Source organism: Ambystoma mexicanum, chromosome 3q (assembly GCF_040938575.1).
Source record: "Ambystoma mexicanum isolate Mex_15411 chromosome 3q, UKY_AmexF1_1, whole genome shotgun sequence".
In the NCBI taxonomy this organism is placed as follows: domain Eukaryota; kingdom Metazoa; phylum Chordata; class Amphibia; order Caudata; family Ambystomatidae; genus Ambystoma; species Ambystoma mexicanum.
Genome location: NC_090926.1, coordinates 807,865,358 through 807,883,261, shown reverse-complemented (window position 1 = coordinate 807,883,261; position 17,904 = coordinate 807,865,358). Strand labels below are relative to the sequence as shown.

Here is a 17,904-nt window from a genome sequence, read left to right as displayed (position 1 = left end):
TTCGGTCAGAGAGATATAAATTAAACCATCTGAGCACAGACCCAGATAAACCAAGAGTTGAAAGAGAAGAAAGTAAAATAGTATGATCAACACTGTTGAAAGCAGCAAAAAGCTCAAGAAAAATAAGAATAGAGGATTGCTTACTATGCCTTTTGACTACTTAGTAGATATTGACTACATTTATACAATCATCTTTGTATGTATGAAACATATAACATACATTAGCATAACACATTTAATTTCAATTCTTAATAACAACGCGTTTTCCCCACTCTTCCTCAGTTCACACTCTTGCATCAACTAAAGATAGAAATGTCCAAAGACATCCTAATTACTGTACACAACAATAAACCTTGAGTTCAACAATAAACACATAATTGCATCATCACCAGATTTCTTCTCTTCAATTATATTTTGCAAAATAATGATTAATTTCTGCAATTAAAGCACACGTGTAAATGTTTTTACTCAATCAGGAACCTTAATTCCTATTGATGTACCATTTTTGGACCACACTGGAAGTAGACACAATATTAATTCAGAGCTCTCAAGTTTACCCGTGCCATGAGTGAGAAGGCCATCCAGTCCTGCTTTTTGCATGGAATCCTGGGACTTGTAAACTACAAGCCCCGGAATTCTAAGGACATAAACAGGACTTGGTGGAATTTGGAGCTGTGTTAGTTGAAGAAATGCACTTTCAGTAGACAACATCAGGACACCACGAATGTGATGTTGCATCCTATCAGGAGCAAAGGCTGCACCAGTAGACTCAGCTTTACACCACTCTACACCAATCTCCCTCATCTCTATTTTGAGCACATTCGTTACCACTGTTAAAAGAATATTTGCTAACCCAAGCGGAGGTCCATTCCAATCAATTAGAGCATTCCAATACCGACATAGCCATACCTTTTTTGACCTTATTAAATAGGATAGTTCTTAAAGGACCTGTAAAGAGTGGTGCCATTTAAACAAGCATTTCATCACAGAAGCCATATCCTTGCATCCTACTGGGCAACAACACGCTCTAGAAGTAACCCTTGTATCTGGCAAGATGTACGGATCCCCAATAACCTTTTCTAAACTTAATATGTGGAGCAGTGAGACTCGACAGATAGCCGACTCTGTACTGTGGAGCACAGTGTTACCAGATGAGATTCCACAGATATCAGACTCTATACTGTGGGGCACAGTGTTACCAGGCGTGCACTGCTTTATCTGTGGGACATCGAGATGAGATTCCACAGATATCAGACTCTATACTGTGGGGCACAGTGTTAACAGGCGTGCACTGCTTTATCTGTGGGACATCGAGATGAGATTCCACAGATATCAGACTCTATACTGTGGGGCACAGTGTTACCAGGCGTGCACTGCTTTATCTGTGGGACATTGACATGAGATTCCACAGATATCAGACTCTATACTGTGGGGCACAGTGTTACCAGGCGTGCACTGCTTTATCTGTGGGACATTGTGATGAGATTCCACAGATATCAGACTCTGTACTGTGGGGCACAGTGTTACCAGGCTGCACTGCTTTATCTGTGGGACATTGAGATGAGATTCCACAGATATCAGACTCTGTACTGTGGGGCACAGTGTTACCAGGCGTGCACTGCTTTATCTGTGGGAAATTGAGATGAGATTCCACAGATATCAGACTCTGTACTGTGGGGCACAGTGTTACCAGGCGTGCACTGCTTTATCTGTGGGACATTGAGATGAGATTCCACAGATATCAGACTCTGTACTGTGGGGCACAGTGTTACCAGGCGTGCACTGCTATATCTGTGGGACATCGAGATGAGATTCCACAGATATCAGACTCTATACTGTGGGGCACAGTGTTACCAGGCGTGCACTGCTTTATCTGTGGGACATCGAGATGAGATTCCACAGATATCAGACTCTATACTGTGGGGCACAGTGTTACCAGGCGTGCACTGCTTTATCTGTGGGACATCGAGATGAGATTCCACAGATATCACACTCTATACTGTGGGGCACAGTGTTACCAGGCGTGCACTGCTTTATCTGTGGGACATCGAGATGAGATTCCACAGATATCAGACTCTATACTGTGGAGCACAGTGTTACCAGGCGTGCACTGCTTTATCTGTGGGACATCGAGATGAGATTCCACAGATATCAGACTCTATACTGTGGGGCACAGTGTTACCAGGCGTGCACTGCTTTATCTGTGGGACATTGAGATGAGATTCCACAGATATCAGACTCTATACTGTGGGGCACAGTGTTACCAGGCGTGCACTGCTTTATCTGTGGGACATCAAGATGAGATTCCACAGGTATCAGACTCTATACTGTGGGGCACAGTGTTACCAGGCGTGCACTGCTTTATCTGTGGGACATTGAGATGAGATTCCACAGATATCAGACTCTATACTGTGGGGCACAGTGTTACCAGGCGTGTACTGCTTTATCTGTGGGACTTTGAGATGAGATTCCACAGGAATCAGACTCTTTGAATTGTAGAGCACAGTGTGGACAGGTGTGCAGTGCTTCGTGTGCTGCTATTTAGACTAGTTAAATGCTGGAGCAGGGCGTGGAACATACTACTGCATATCAGCTTGTGTACTGCAAAGGCCCCTTCCAATACTTTCATTCCCACGACCTCCAGCCTAAAGATAATTCTGGTTCGTTATGCAATTCATTCAATGTGACATTTTCTCCGTTCGCAGAGTTCCTGTTCTCTATACATGGCATCCGACGAGAGAACCGTATCGCACACTGCCCTCACCTGAAATATCGCAATCCAGGCATAGCCGATGTGGTCGAAGTTGATGGCGCCTTTGAAGGGGTTGTGCCTCCCATCCGAGCAGTTGGTGTAATACTGGTTCCAGTTGACGCAGGTGTTGTTGCTGGTGTTGTTATAGAAGTCGTCGTCGAGCGTGCACTCCACGCCGTCCTCACGCAGCGCCGGGACGCTGCGGCAGTAGCGCATGCCGTTGTCCCTGGGCTGGGAGCAGATGAAGGGGTTCTCGTCCTCGTTCTCCGTCTGATAGTATCTCTCCCGTTCCAGCGAGAGAGGCCTGTGGGGGCCAAGACAGTCAAGTCTGAGAGAACAGAAGAGGCGACACCGGAGCAGTACACACAAAAGAAAGGGAGGGGGGGGAAGGGGTGCCAAAGAGGGAGGACGCCTGCCAGGAACTCATGAAAAGGGCGTGAGGGGGCAAGAACAGTCAGTGTGAGTGAACAGAAGACGCTGAGCAGCAGAGACAATTCACACGTGGTCAAGACAGAGGAGGGAAGGGATGGGTAGGGGTCTGGGGAGGGAAAAAAGGATACCAAAGAGGGGGAACCCCTCCTGGGAACTCATGAAAGGGGCTTGATGGGGCAAGAAGAGAGAGTGTGAGTGAACAGAAGACGCCGGTCAGCAAAGACAAATCACACATGGTCAAGACAGACGAGGACAGGGAAGAGTGGGGAGGGAAAAGGGGTACCAAAGAGGGGGAACTCCTCCCGGGAACTCATGAAAGGGGCACAAGGGGGGGAGAACAGAGAGTGTGAGAGAACAGAAGACGCTGATGCAGCTGAAATCACACCTGGTGCCAAGACAGAAGGGGAAAGGGAAGGGCGGAGAGAGGGAACTGCTCCCAGGAACACATGTGCCTAGTCAGAGGGGGAGCAAGAAGAACCAGTCTGAGGCAACATAATACACTGGAGCAGCAGAGGAAAAGGGACGAGTGGAGAGAGGGAGAGAGGGGTCACAAGAGAGAGGGAACTCATGAGGTGGGTCTGAAGGGGGAAATAACAGCCAGTCTGAGAGAACATAAGACACCAGAGCAGCAGAGATAATCCACACTTGGTGCCAAGAGAGAGGGGGAGAGGGGCTTATGCTGGACTATTGCAAGAGCCTCTTTCTAAATCTTCCTGTTTTACTCTTCGACCTTTACAACTTACCCAGAACAGGACTTTGAGACTTGTTCTTGGCCTCAAGCTCCGTTATCGTATCTTTCCAGCTCTGAAATCTCTGCACTGGCTCCCAGTGGCTGCAAGGATCAACTCCAAGACCCTTTGCATCATCCACAAAGTTTTCTGGGGCCTGGAATCATTCTACCTCTAACTTTCTCTTCCAAAGCATCTTCCTTCTCGAGCTCTCCGCTCATCCACCTCCAACTCTATGAGGGTCAGACGCTTCACCAAGCAGAGAGTTGGGGCCAAATCTATCTCCTCGGTTGGGGCCTCCCTCTGGAACAGCCTCCCTGCCTCCCTCAAACTTGGGCAGAACCACCTCGGTTCCAGAAGCAACTCAAGACCTTCCTTTTCACTTCCACTTTCTCTCTTACTCTCCCCTGCTAATGCACCTGACTGCTCCGTGCACTGGTCACCAGGTCACCCTCTGAACTCAGGCCCAGGCTCCTGCATGTCCAGTTGCTTGCCCACTGCCTGGCTGTACTGGTGAGTTAACTGCACTTGCCTCACCCCTGGCACTTCTTCCCTTCCCTCTTCCCCACACGTGTGCGATCTGAATGACACAAGGCCTAGTAAGATCATTATTTTGTCATCCCTGTGTTTCCCCCTCCTTGTCTTGTCGCACCTAGAAACACTTGTGTATGGGCGCATTATAAATGCCACATCACATCATATCATATGCAGAGAAGGAGAGGGGGTGCTAAAGAGTGGGAACTCATACCAGGAACTCATGATGGGAGTCTAAAGTGGGCTAAAACTCTCAGTGTGAAAGAACATAGGACGCTGGAGCAGCAGAGACCATCCACACTTGGTGCCAACAGAGAGGAGGGATGGAGTCTTATGCAGAGAGGGAGAGAGGGTGCCAATGCGGGGGAACTCATGAAGTAGGCAGGGCTTCTTGAGGGAATTAACTTGTGCTGGAGAGTGAGTGAGAGAGATGGCGAACTCATGAGGATATTTAGCATAAGATGGAGGATGCAGAACGGCCCTCTCGTCTTTTGATTTTTTCACATTGTTGACAGCTGGATGCAAGCTCTGACAATTTTAATGTTGAATTTGACATGTGACAGAACGAGGACATACAGTGTCGTTTCATGTTGGAGCTTGCAAGCTTGTCTTGCTGCAAGGTGAGCGATCAAGACCGTTCCGTAAATGGATGTCCCTGATTAACGCCAAAATGGTCTCTTCTATTGAGGGACAGTGTGTGGTACGACAGCCCCGTAGACCCTCCACACGTCTTGGTGTCACCCAGTAAACATGCCTTTAAACACAGTCAAGCACCCTCCAGAGGTAGGGCCTACACATGCAGAGTGAGACATGGAGCAACCTGTCCCACATTGCCCCCCCATGAATGACTCCTAAAATGCCTGGGGCAGCTTGTACTTTCAATGATGTACCTCGGTTTTAATGGTGTGTATTGAATGCGTAATATTGACCAATTGCCTACCTGGCGACCCCATTTTGGCCGGGCGAGTATTTTTAATTCAACAGGGTACGAGTTCTGTACCTACAACCCCAGAAGAAGTTGCCATGTCCCGACCAGCCTACGCAGTAGTTAAGTCTGCTCAGGAAATGGTACTGATCTCCTGGTGGCAGCCTACGACTTCTTGATAACAGTCCAGAGTCCTGTGGTGCCTGGAACCCGCCGTGACCCGGGTCTGACCACTGCCAAGACCACTCTTGTTTCCCGAGACATGGACAAGTTATTGGTGTTGGTGGGTGCATGCGGAGTGCAGCGCACCCCAGTGCGTGAGGCACTGTGCCTGGTTGAAGAAAGCCACTACGTAGGTTGCGCAACATAACCTCAATAGAGCACCAAAGCTGAGTCCTCGCGTGCCAGTGCTGCCTATCCTGACCGGCCTGTAGAGCCCACTGCCCAGGGGCAAACATCGGCAACCCTACGAGCAGATGCCTGGAAAGCTGATGTGTGCATGTGTGTGTGACATGTTTGGGGTGTCTTGCTAACATGCTCGGACTGGTTTATAGGGCAATAGGCCCATGGCTAAACCAAAAACGCAAAATGCTTGGGTGGGCCAGTTTTTTGGGTCAAAGTGGGGCACTTTTTTGGCCAATGTGGGTCAGTTTGATGAGTTACTTCACTACGCGGCTAATAGTTTTGACCATTGTTGCTGAGTAACTATTATTTAAAATGTACAATTTGCATTACATTTTATCAAAAGCCTCCTTCTTGGGTACTTTTCAAACAGCGTCACAAAAGGAATGAATTCCCATTTGCAACTGCGGCCCACTTTTTCATTGGTGCCAGAGATAATTTTATGCACCAGTCCGACCCTTCCAGTTGCTAAGCTCTGGGCGTGTGGCCCATGCATTGGGGGCAGCGAAATACGATATAAGAAGCAACCAGTTATCCCCAGAACCTCCCTTGGGAGATGAGAACAGCTAAATATCTCCCCCACGGCCCCTTGGCCAGATCCATGAGTTTCTGTTTACAAAATGACTGCTGGCAGAAGGGGTTCAGCACCCTGGACAGCACCATGCGCTTTTGGCGCTAGAGACGTGACTGAGAAAAACCGCATAGGATAAGGGAGTCAGCCAAGATTCCCAGCTCTTGCCGTGCTTGAGACCTCTTCAAATGTTGGTGGTTGGTTTTGCCCTGTGTTTTTATTTGTTTACTGGGTGTCCTTAGTAGTAAATAAAGAGCTATGCATGTCCTTTTTTAATCTACCCCTGGCAATGCAGCTGTGTTTTGTTAGATATTAAAGTATTATAGCTGGCAGCGCCTCTAACTGCAAAAGGCGATGAAGAAAGTTTTAGGAAACTCATGCTTTGTATGTTCAGGGGAGAAACCTAGAACCCCTTGGTTGGAGGGGAGCTTGAGTGGCTTTGGCGCGGCCAGCCTCTACCATGCAGAACCACTGACAGGTGGGAGACGGTGAGCAAGCGAAGGCAGTGAGTGCGGGAGAACGGGCTAACGTATGAGGCTGGGTGTGAGTTACTTGTGAAGGAGAGTGACCAAAGAAGGTACTCAACGGTATGCAGTGATATAATCTCCGGAAATCACGTCGAGGGTGAATCTATATAAGTGGAAGTCGGGTCAGGGAGAGTGCCAACCCTTGTGTGAGGTCGGATTAAAGAGGTAGTGAACAGGTGAGAGCGGGGAGGGTATTTTCATTTGGAGTGATTGCTTTCTTTTGGTGTTTTGTTGAGCGCTGCACAGCATCTGGCTTCTACTTGGTCAGGTGCACCTTGCAAGAAACATATATTCGGATAGTAGATCAGCTGCAGTGGGCATGTGATTGGTTGGTGGGTACATCATCTGGAGTCAGAAAGAAAGCGAGCCTCCGTGTCCTCCAATTGGTGTGGCCTGATCCATCTGTGGTGGGGGGGCGGGTGGGTGGGCGGATGTGGACATCAGTTCAGTCAGCCAGAGGGAAATGCTGGGCTTTTCCCTTTCTGCATGAACTGGGAGCACTTGAAAAAGGTTGTCAAAATTTAGCATCAAATATAACCTCGACATTTACATAACATCCACTGGCAGATCGCCAGCTGTTCTATGTACTCTGTAAAGCTCAGCTTGTGCTTTTACTCCAAACTGCCTAAATTATGCCCGGTGAAATTAGTGCAAAATTTCTTTCCAGTTCCAGGACCCCATGCCCAAAAAGGCCTAGGGTGTACAGGCAGGTTAGCTTTGCAGGACAAATGGCACTTTTAAATGAGTTTGGCCTCAGTCTTTGCATCCTGTGCGTGTAGGCCCCTGTTTATGCCTGACTGGTCCCGCTAGAGATCTTATGGGGATACCTCGAAAGCTGTGGGTGATGGAGACCCCCTGAGGGGGGTACTGAGCACCCATTTAGACTGAGCTCCAGAGGCCCCTTGCGGAAGCAGGGTGAACCCAGGGCATGCAGGATTGATACTGGGAGCCCTTCCCCGTGCACAGGTCTCTGCGGGGTCGAAGGCCTTCGGGACTGGAGTTTGACTCGACCTGTCCCAGAGCACGGAATGGCTCAGCCAGAGGCCGAACAAGAACCGGACATGTCGGAAGGAGAGATGGAGGGGCAGATGGTGCACTGGTGAAATAGCCGTGTGAAAGAGAGGGTGAAAGCAAAATCGAGAGGAGGGGAGAGTTAGCAGAATACTACATGGAGGGTCTCAAACAAGTGAAGTAATTCACCAGTTGTGAGAAGTTAAAGGGATATCGCTTGAAATCAAGAATGAATATGCTTTTTGCCCTGGTACCTTAAAATTACCAAATAAATTACAGGAGTCTATGAAATAGGATGGAGTAGTGATTGGATTAAAGTCCTGTGTGTGAACAACTTTTTCGTCCTGATGAAGACATGTATTTAAAGTCTGTGAAGAATGGTGTCGGATGGCCGTATCTTGATTAAGGTCCAAAACACAGTGTTGACCGACCGGTATTGACCGGTAATTTTTGGCCAACTTCCTGCTTATGATCTTGAAAGTGATTCGATGAAATAGCGGGCAGCATTTTTCTCCAATAGCGATAAAGAGCTGTTGACTTATTGCAACTGGGAAAATTGAATACATGTACAATGCACTGTGGCTGTAAGAAAGTGAATTGTAGTGACGCCTGGCCGTATCACCTCTATCATGAACTTGAACCGTTGGAGAAAGTATTTGCTGCACTTTATTTGGCACATTAAAGTCACCCCGGTTGCACTATTTTTAATGTTTTAATACTGCCTTTTTGCACAAAGTTTGCTGATATGTATATTTTTGTGATAATGTGCTGATTTTATTGTTTAAACGTCATAATAAAGTGATGTTTCTAGAATGTTTTGGCTGAGGTGTGATGCAGTGAATAATTGGTCTGCATAAGTTCCCATGCCCGGTAATATGTGATGACAAAAAGGGGGGGTCTAGCTCCACATGTGCCGGCATGTTGTAGACTCCCCGTTTTAGTGTAGCTGGCCCTTTCCCGTCAACATACATGTGTATAAATACCCTGTTTTATGTGCCCCACAGTAGACTTGCCAGAGTGCGGTTTCCGGTATCTTCTAGCCATCGAGCTTTTACTCTTGCTAGGTCGATATTTTAGGAGTGTTATGAGGTGTCAAAGTTTTGAGGGGGAAAGGTGCTTTTTAGTGCATGTATCCACAGTAGGCGGCGGGTGGGAGTTAAAGCTCGAAGGCGGCATTTTGTCTTCCCTGCTTCATGTGGCAAAGACGAAATTGCCAGAAACCGTCTGCTTCCCGCTGGCAGGATATGCGCAGGGTGTAAATAGGGCAGACGCTGGGGCGTGTCCTGTGGAGAGCACAGGAGAGAGGCCGGAAGTGTCATCCACTCCCGCGGGCCTGCAGAGTGTGTCAGCAGCACCAGCGGAAGCGGCGTGCCGAGGGCACACAGCAGGAGCATATGTCATACAAGTTCCCGTGGTGGAAGGCGGGGAGTCCAGTGCAGCGGCTGCGTCTCCGGAAAAGCCCCGTTTTCAGAAGCCTGAAGATGCCAATGTAGGCGCTCCTGAACATGCTGCCAGGCCTCTGCAGCATGCCACTTCCGGAAGCCATTTGGTGCCCTGGTGAAAACGATTGAAGTGCTGGAACCTGCAGAAAGTGCGCGAGTACTCACAGCAGACACAGAGGCGTCGAGGGTGGCTCCTGAAAGGTGCCAGTGGTCTGAGGAGCCCACAGTGCCAGCCGGACTTTGCACGGTTGGCTTCCAGGGCAGAGGCATGGCTACTTAGGACCGTCTTTGAGAGTGTTGGTGGACATTGGCTCAGGAACACGCGGCACTCTGGGATAGGGGCATAGCTGAAGAGCGGTGAAAGAGACGTCCCCTAATGGGGCCTGTACATGTCCTTCAACAGAACAGAACCGTGCCATTCAGTGTGTTTATCGGAATGACCAAAATACGCAGATCATTGATACTGCAATCGATCATAAGCCCACTTCTCAAATATTCACTGTGGAGATCTTGGGCACATTTGACAGCCTGGTGGACTCCAGCCCTGACACATATGACGGCAGAAGATGTGTACTCCCCCCCCAGCCCCCACATGCACAAATGAAGCGATCACGGAACTCATACACGGGGCTGTAAGTGGGGTAAGAAATCGAGGGGAGGGTCTCATTTGGAGGCGTGGCTTTTGGGATCGGCGTGGCCTAAAAAAGTGCACAAACTGTAGTAGGATACGCAAATAAATATATAAATGCATGTAAGCATTTATATATTTGTATGTGTACCGTACTATGGTTTGTGTAGTATGCAAGACATATTTTATAAACATAGAAATATGTAACATATTTCTATGTTTATAAAAGATGGCTTGGAAAGTACACAAACCATAGTAAGGTGGGCACACAAATATATAACATTTATATATTTGTGTGCATACCTTATGGTTTGCATACTTTTCAAGCCATCTTTTTTAAACGTTTCTATGTTTATAAAAGATGGTTTCAAAAGTACACAATTCAGTCCATCTTTTATAAAGCTTTGCCGACGGACAAAGTCCAAGGCGTCTTTGTCCATCGGCAATGCTTTATAAAAGATGGCTTGAATTGTGTACTTTTCAAGCCATCTTTTATAAACCTCAAACTATTTCAAGGAATCCCCAGGTTCGCCAAGGGTCAAAAAGACGCCTCGGCGACCTGAGGAAACAAAGCCACAGTAACTTCCTCTGGTGACCCGTCGCGTGAGGGGTCGCCAGAGGAATTTACAGTGACTGACAGAAGTGCAAGCCAGTCACAGCATCACTGTCTCTGGTGCCCCCTCGCATGAGGGGTCACCAGAGGAATTTACAGTGACTGACAGAAGTGCAAGCCGGTCAAGCGGAGGCTTTGACTCCCTTGGAACGGTCTAGTTGCCTCGGTAGAGGATGGCCCACAGGCCCAATATTGCCCCGGCAGGGCACTGGGTCAGCCCCACATTTTAGAGACTGCCGGGGCCGGCCCCGGGTGGCCCCATCCCACTTCAAGCACTGCTCATACGGACTTCGATGTTTATGTGCACTACAATCCTCTTGCGGGCTCCGTTCCCGCCAAAGGTGTCTCACTGTCAAATGTAGAGGATCAGGAGGTCCCCAGGTCCATGCTTCTATCAGGATCTCACACACATCCTGGAATGACTGCTGTGCTTTATCACCAAGTCCTCCGCTCTATAAAAAACTCACATATATAAGCTCACAGCATATCTGATTGCGTAATGTCCACAAGAATTGTCTTTCAGTCTTAAACAATGTTAGATGCCTTTCGGCCTTAGGTGTTTTACAAATAACAATAGAATAAATAGATAGATAGAAAGAAGACATTTCCCCTGACTGTGGCAGATCTGTGAAGCCCACCAAGAAGCCCATGGCTGCTTCATATGTATGCAGACATTCTATGCTAAGCTCACATGAAGTAGATGTAACCATGCGTATTGAGTAATCATGGGAGTGTGGAAACCAAAACCTCACATATAGGCACGTCACACCAAATATCAGGCATAAATGACCGTGGGAGAATGCCATACAGCCACACACAGTGGGCCACACACTGTCATTGAGAATGCAATGCTGCCACTGAAATGATAGTGTGGGCAGAAGAGAAGATGAGAAGCAGCAGCCAGACGATGGATCATTGGATTCCATGCTATGTTATGTTATGTTAGCTGATTTTGTAAATCGCTCATTTACTTGGAGGCATCTGGCACGAGGAACACATAGAACGACTGAACCATGCCCAGCTTCGAAGAGTAATGTCTTCAGAAGACGTCTGAATTACAGAGGGTTCAAGGTACATCTGCGGTTTATCGGGAGTGCACTCCACAGCTTGCAAGCCGCAATTGAGAATGCTCGCCCACCCCCACTGTGGAAAGGCAAAACCTAGGAACCATGAATATGCAAGCACTACCCCAATGAAGAGCTCGTCTTGGGAGATAGGGGAAAAGCATATCACAGAGATAGTCTGCCCCCTTCAGATAATAGACCGGACTAGACAGAGAGCTTTGAACTCCACTCGTCTGGCCACTGGGAGCCAGTGGAGAGAGCGCAAAACAGGTGTAATGTGGGCACTATAGGGTAAATTAGAAGCCACTCAGGCTGCCAGATTCTGCAGCACCTGCAGCGATGGATGCACTTAACTGGTTGAGCCAACAACTGACCTTTGCAATAATCTATTCTGCTTAAGACCAGTGAGGCCACTACCAGATGTCCTAGGTGACTAGGTAAGAAAGGCAGAACCTGAGATAGAAATGGCTGGCCTTACAGACTGCCCCAACCTGAGGGGTCATTGAGCGTGTAGAAGATAGAGCCACCCTAAGATCCTTAATGACCGTTATTGGGATATGAAAGTCACCAGTGCAGCAGGCCAGAAAGATGGGGCCCAGAGAGAAGGATTAGGAAGCTAGTCCACTTCCAAGACCTCCATCTTGTGCCATTCACATTCAGCCAGTTGCTGCTCATCCACCCCCAGCCCCAATGGCAGTCAGGCACTTACACAAGCACAATGACACCTCCACCCGGTTAAGATCTAAACGTACCAGGATTTGGGTGTCATCAGCATAGCACTGAGGCCGAAGGAGTGGATAAGACAGACAAGAGGCTAAATGTAGATGTCAGGACAAGGTGGAGCCTGAGGAACCCCACATGACAGAGAGTAGGACTGAGAGGAAAAGAGGGGGCGAGAAAGTGATTGACACCTATCAGCCAGGAAGGAGGAAAACCAGGCCTGGAGACAAGCCAGGGCTAGACGGGATAGCAGGATTGGGTGGTTGACAATGTCGAATGCCGCTAAAAGATCTAGCAGTATCAGGGCACCCACTCCTCTGCAATCCACCAGCCTAGCCATGTCATCAACCACTGATACTAGGGCACTCTCTGTGCCTGTGCCAGATGGAAGCCTGACTGAAATGGATCAAAGAACCCAGAGGATTCAATAAAGGAGGAAAGAAGGGGAGACACCAGAGTTTCCAAAGGTTTCATGAAGAAGAGCAGAAGAGAAATGGGGTGAAAATTACCGAGGACAGAGGGGTCCAGTGACGGTTTCTTTAGAAGAGGGATACCAATGGCCTGTTTAAGCTCTACTGGGATGCAGCCAGATTATGAAAGATTAACTGCTTGGGAACCCATGTAACAATGGTACTGGATCAGAGGGAGCAGTCGATTTAAGCTGCATAACCACATTCCCCACAGTTTCGTCAGAGAACATGGGAAATTCTGACCACGCACTTTGGGAGCACATTTTTGCCTCAGTGGGGTCCATGCCAGCATCACCCTGTTATGCCAGGTGCATTTCAGTGCGTATATTGCCAATTTTGCAGATGAAATATTGAGCCAAGGAGTCGCAGAACAGCTGTGTCGGCGTAACCATGGCTGTAGAGTTAGTAGTGGAAGACAGAGATTTAACCACCGAAAATAGTTCCTTAGTCTGGTTTAGAACATTTTCAATTTTCTTGGTAAAAAAAAGCTTGCAATCAGTATCAGGCAACACCACATGACACGGCTCTCATTTAGCACAGAAAAAGCAGTGGTGACTGTGGCAGCAGTGCTATCTCCAGTGGCAAAGGAGTGGCACACTGGGGAGCCAACATTTATGCAGTTGTGTGCGAGCCATGAAGAGTCCCATACATGGCCTCTGAGGGCATGTGCGATGCATTTTGTTTGGGGGGACTTTCTTTTTCAGTAGTAGAGCAAAGACATTTCTTACTGCCGACGACAGCTGTGCTTCCTGTCTGGAAAGTACACATCACTGGTATTTGCAGTGCATGAACTGTTGTCTGGGTGAAGATGGCTGCCCCTTTAATGCAATTTAGGGCACACACATTCACCTGATGACATTCATGTGGATCAGTGGGATTGGCCCATGATATATGTCTGTCACAGCTCACTGCCAGACAGTTTAACCTCAGGTATCCAAAGAAGAATGACAGACTGTGGGCAAACCATACTCTGCATTCAGAATTCTAAACATGCACCACATGTGGGTCCAACACTTTAAGCCAAATCACATTCTCCTACTGTGGCGTGCTGTCAATCCGATCCATGGACCCTGGATATGTGTGAGGGGAAGAACCCTGTGCCTGCTGCTAAGATCAGAATGTGGGCGATGCCTCTGTTTTTGTCATGGCCTTCACCAACACTATCATAAGATGTGTCATCATCCTCCTTCTCGCATGCGGGTACTGTGAGGGTACTTCCTCATGATATGCATCATCTTTGTGAGGATAGGAAGGGCACTAGATATCACTATATGCGTCTGTGTTGTGGTGGTGGCTAATGTTTGACCTGGTGCCAGAATTCATGGCTTGCTAGTCTGGCATGCATGGGTGTTGCCACTACACACAATCACAACCATACTCGGCTCCACCACCACCCGAGATAATTGGCTGGCATGTGTTTGTTTTAAGTAGTGTTGGGGTGATGTCTGTTAGCCAGGAGTTTCCTATGTGATACCCAGCTTAGATCTCCTAAAGACTATCCTATATTCGCGGTAGACATTGCCTCAAACTCAGGCGTGTCACCTACGCTTAACTAGGTGCAGTTAGAGCATGTCACCTCAAAACGGATGGTACAAGACTGACAACATTCTGAATGTGGAGCCGCAAACTCAAACTGCATCTTCCTGTGAAGGAAAGACCACCAAGCAGTAGGGTGGAGGGCTCTATCCAATCACAGGAGAGGCCTTTCCTGGACCCTCCAAGAATTAGGTTCCATCAAAGGTCCAAGTGCTGTTGGTTCCTTTTCTAGGGGATGAATTCTCACAATTTATTTGAGCTGTAAACATGACAGGTTTTCTATATCACTTGGAATTGCCTTTGTTTCTCCGCGGCCAGCTCAACTCTGCAAGCATTGCATAACACATCTAGGCTCAGTAGACGCTGACCGCCAGCATAGTTCGATAGTGTCATTCTCTTTTCAAAAGCACCAGGGTCTTATTTGTGCAGTTATTTACTCATTTCATTAACCATTTCTGTTTTTTTCACCTAGAAACATGTCATCTGAAAAAATTTGAAAGATTAAGTCGTTCTGGTTGCGGACGATTCGGGCAGAGATGGTTGTGTGGATAGAGCTGTGCTTTCCCATGCAGATTTTAGGGCTAGTATAGTGTACGGGTGGGAGAGGGCACATGCATATTGCAGTCTGGTGGGCTCCAGTGCCTCAGGAGTAGGCTGGGAAGGGAGAACAGAGCAGACTGTCTTACTGAGATATGTTGAATTCCTGCCCGGAGAATCATCCCAATCTGTGGAGGAGACAAGAAGGAAAGATGGTACTCCATAGCCATGCCCCATTGCTTGAATGCACAACGAGTGCCTGCAAGCTATCTGTCTGAAGCCAGAGGTACCCAGACTTTGCCTGAGTATTCGGATGCCATGCCAACACATGTTAAGGATGATGCTGACATGAGGCCATCTCCAGCGAGTGCTGAAAGCTGTAAAGGCAGACCTCTGATGCCAAACACATTAACTAACTACCACTGGAAAAATTAGCTTCAGAGGCAGAATAGACCACTACAGGGAGAGAAGCCAGGGTCACCTGATTATCTGTTCTAACCACACCCCATTCCACTTAGAGAGCTCTTCCCTATTGGTGGCCCATGTGTCAAGTCAATCAAGCTAGTCGTGTAGTCCTGCCTTGGACGCAAACCTTTTGCAATTCTATCTCTTGAAGTTCTCGCTGTCTGATCTACTGGAAGGGTTACATCCTTACATCGCTCACAGGTGAAGTTTGGGATGCGTTTTGAAGAGTTCCACTGAAGAGTTGGCTTTGATGGCTGGTGTGGGCAGGAGGGGTGGGGGGCATTCCTGTGGAGTGGGTCAAGTAGGGAAAATGAATGAAAGCAGCAGGAACACAGGGTTGTGAGGTGACATATAGGTTGTGGAGAGACGAGAGAAGAGGGTATGAGATGGAGAGCACAGTGAGATGCAGTTAGCAATGTAGTGGGGGACAAGGACATTGGTGGATAATATTTACAAATGATAGTAATTACACAATTTCCCCAGCATTCAAATATATGTTAAGAAGTTGAACAAAGACCGGTGATATCACGCAAAGTGCTCTAACCATTAGACCTCAATTCCTCATCCTTGCTCTTATGGTGTGTTCTTACATAATATACTTTATGAACCCCACACTGAAATAAGTAAATATATACACTGGGTGACTTTTAAACAACACCAAAGAAAATAATTGTAATATGGTACAGTACACTTACAAGGGAGGATCGACCAGACATTGATAATGTTGACATGAGACCCGCGGGGACTGCTCTTGAACAGGAGGGAGCCCCAAAATCATCAACAGGCTCTGAAGCAGGGGAAGGAGAGTGAGCAGGAACAAGAGAAAACAAAGAAGCTGGGAGAAGTGGAAGTGCAGGAAAACTGAGGGCCAAAGATGAGAAAAAGGAGAGCGGGGCAGGGTGAAATATAAAGAGAGAGACTGTGGGAGAAGTAGCGAGCACAAAGAGGAGAGAGAGAGCGGGGACGAGAGATTGGGAGAGGTTGATGGATCAGAAGAGAGGGAGAGTGGGAGATCTGAAGGCAAGAGGAAGAGGGACCAAAAGAGAGGGAATGCAAGCAGGAAGAGAGATGGATCTGAGCATAAATGCAAAGTGGTTTATTGTCAGGACTGATACAAAATGGGATGGGATTTCTGGGTGTTGGCATAACAATTGAAATATTTCACTTTCAATAATAGGCTGCAGATTCTTACTATTTGCTACTACCAGCCTAGGAACCCATCTTGGTATATCTATATGCAATTATATTCAAAATAGTTACTTCTAAAGCTACACCTTAGTTTAATCGAAGATAGTACCTCCACACTGTCCTTTTCCCTGCAGCTTCGATTTGCATTGAGAATGAGCAACACTCAATGAAATGGAAGGTGCAAGAACCTCTACGCTTAGTGACTGTGGTTGATTCCATGCACACAGAATTATATTTTAGTGCCTGCAGCCCCCGCACCCCTCCATCCTGCCCACTTACAAACTAAAGTTTTCCGGAAGGAAGCAGCGGTTCCGCAGAAGCCCGGCCCACAGCTGCACCCCCACAATCCCAAAGATGAAGAAGACAAAGAAGCAGAGCAGTAGTACGTTCCCCAGCATGGGCAGCGTGTCCAGGAGAAGCGTTACCAGGATGCGCATACCTGCGGAGGAGCAAAAGAGAAGAGTGAGATGCCTTCCAGGCTCAGTACATCCCTCTTCCCCAAACAATACACATATATGCCTTGCTGCCAGTCCCTTGCCACACACATACAATTGGAGGTGTAGAGCACAGGTCAGAATAACAGTGGGGTCTGGGCTCGGAGGATCCTGTCCTGTAGCATTAGAACATTGCAAAAAAAGTATATGGCCTGCTCTGATTTGTTTTTCTTCCATAGACTGAGTGGAAAAACTTTGTTAGCGCCTACAGCCCAACCCGCTGGACGGATTTTCACCAAATGTGTGGCAGGAGTGGCAGCTTGGTCCCAAAAGCGTGCCTTTGCAAATTTGGTGAAAATCCGACCAGTAGTTATTTTTAAAACAGGCAAAATGTAGGTCAAAAGAATTAGTGATATCTGGCTCCGCTGACCCATTTCCTTGTCGGTCCGCAGGCAGGCATACGGTTGGTCTAGAGGGTGCCGTGATGTATGCGGACATCGGACGCGCCTCCTGATTGGATGTTGAAAAGCGTGAAGTGCGTCATATTTTTGGTAACGCCCTCCATGTTGTTTTCGCGGACATCCGCCGGTGTCCACGGACACCGCGGTAGAAACATACAAAAAAACACAACATTGAACTTGTCAAACTTACAATCTCTGGGGAGGTGAAGTGTGATGAGGAAGGGATGGGATATGGCCATAGGAACCAAAAAAAGGGTGGTTTTCACCCCAAAAGTAAGCGAACAGCCCGAATGTTCGGGGGCAGTGCTGTGAAGTTTGTGGACACTTCAGATGTTTGGGGACATCTGTGCCTATTTCGGCATTACAGGGTTGATGAAAAGCAGTTCTTGGATAGCTTATAACTTTGGCACTACTTAATAAAACTGCATGACATTTTGGAAAGTTATTATGGAATTGATTCTGAA

General features: G+C 47.7%; 1 protein-coding gene across 12 annotated transcripts in view; it reads right to left on the bottom strand.

The window, feature by feature from the left end:
* Window positions 1-17,904, bottom strand: part of CACNA1G (calcium voltage-gated channel subunit alpha1 G) — a 1,457,373-nt gene that overhangs the window by 702,401 nt on the left and 737,068 nt on the right. For all 12 annotated transcript variants that reach the window (XM_069654906.1, XM_069654897.1, XM_069654896.1 and 9 more), the window contains 2 exons: window positions 16,825-16,984; window positions 2,765-3,056 (listed from right to left, as the gene is read on the bottom strand). In XM_069654906.1, coding sequence (XP_069511007.1) covers window positions 2,765-3,056; window positions 16,825-16,984 — 452 coding nt within the window. The remainder of the gene's footprint in view (window positions 1-2,764; window positions 3,057-16,824; window positions 16,985-17,904) is intronic.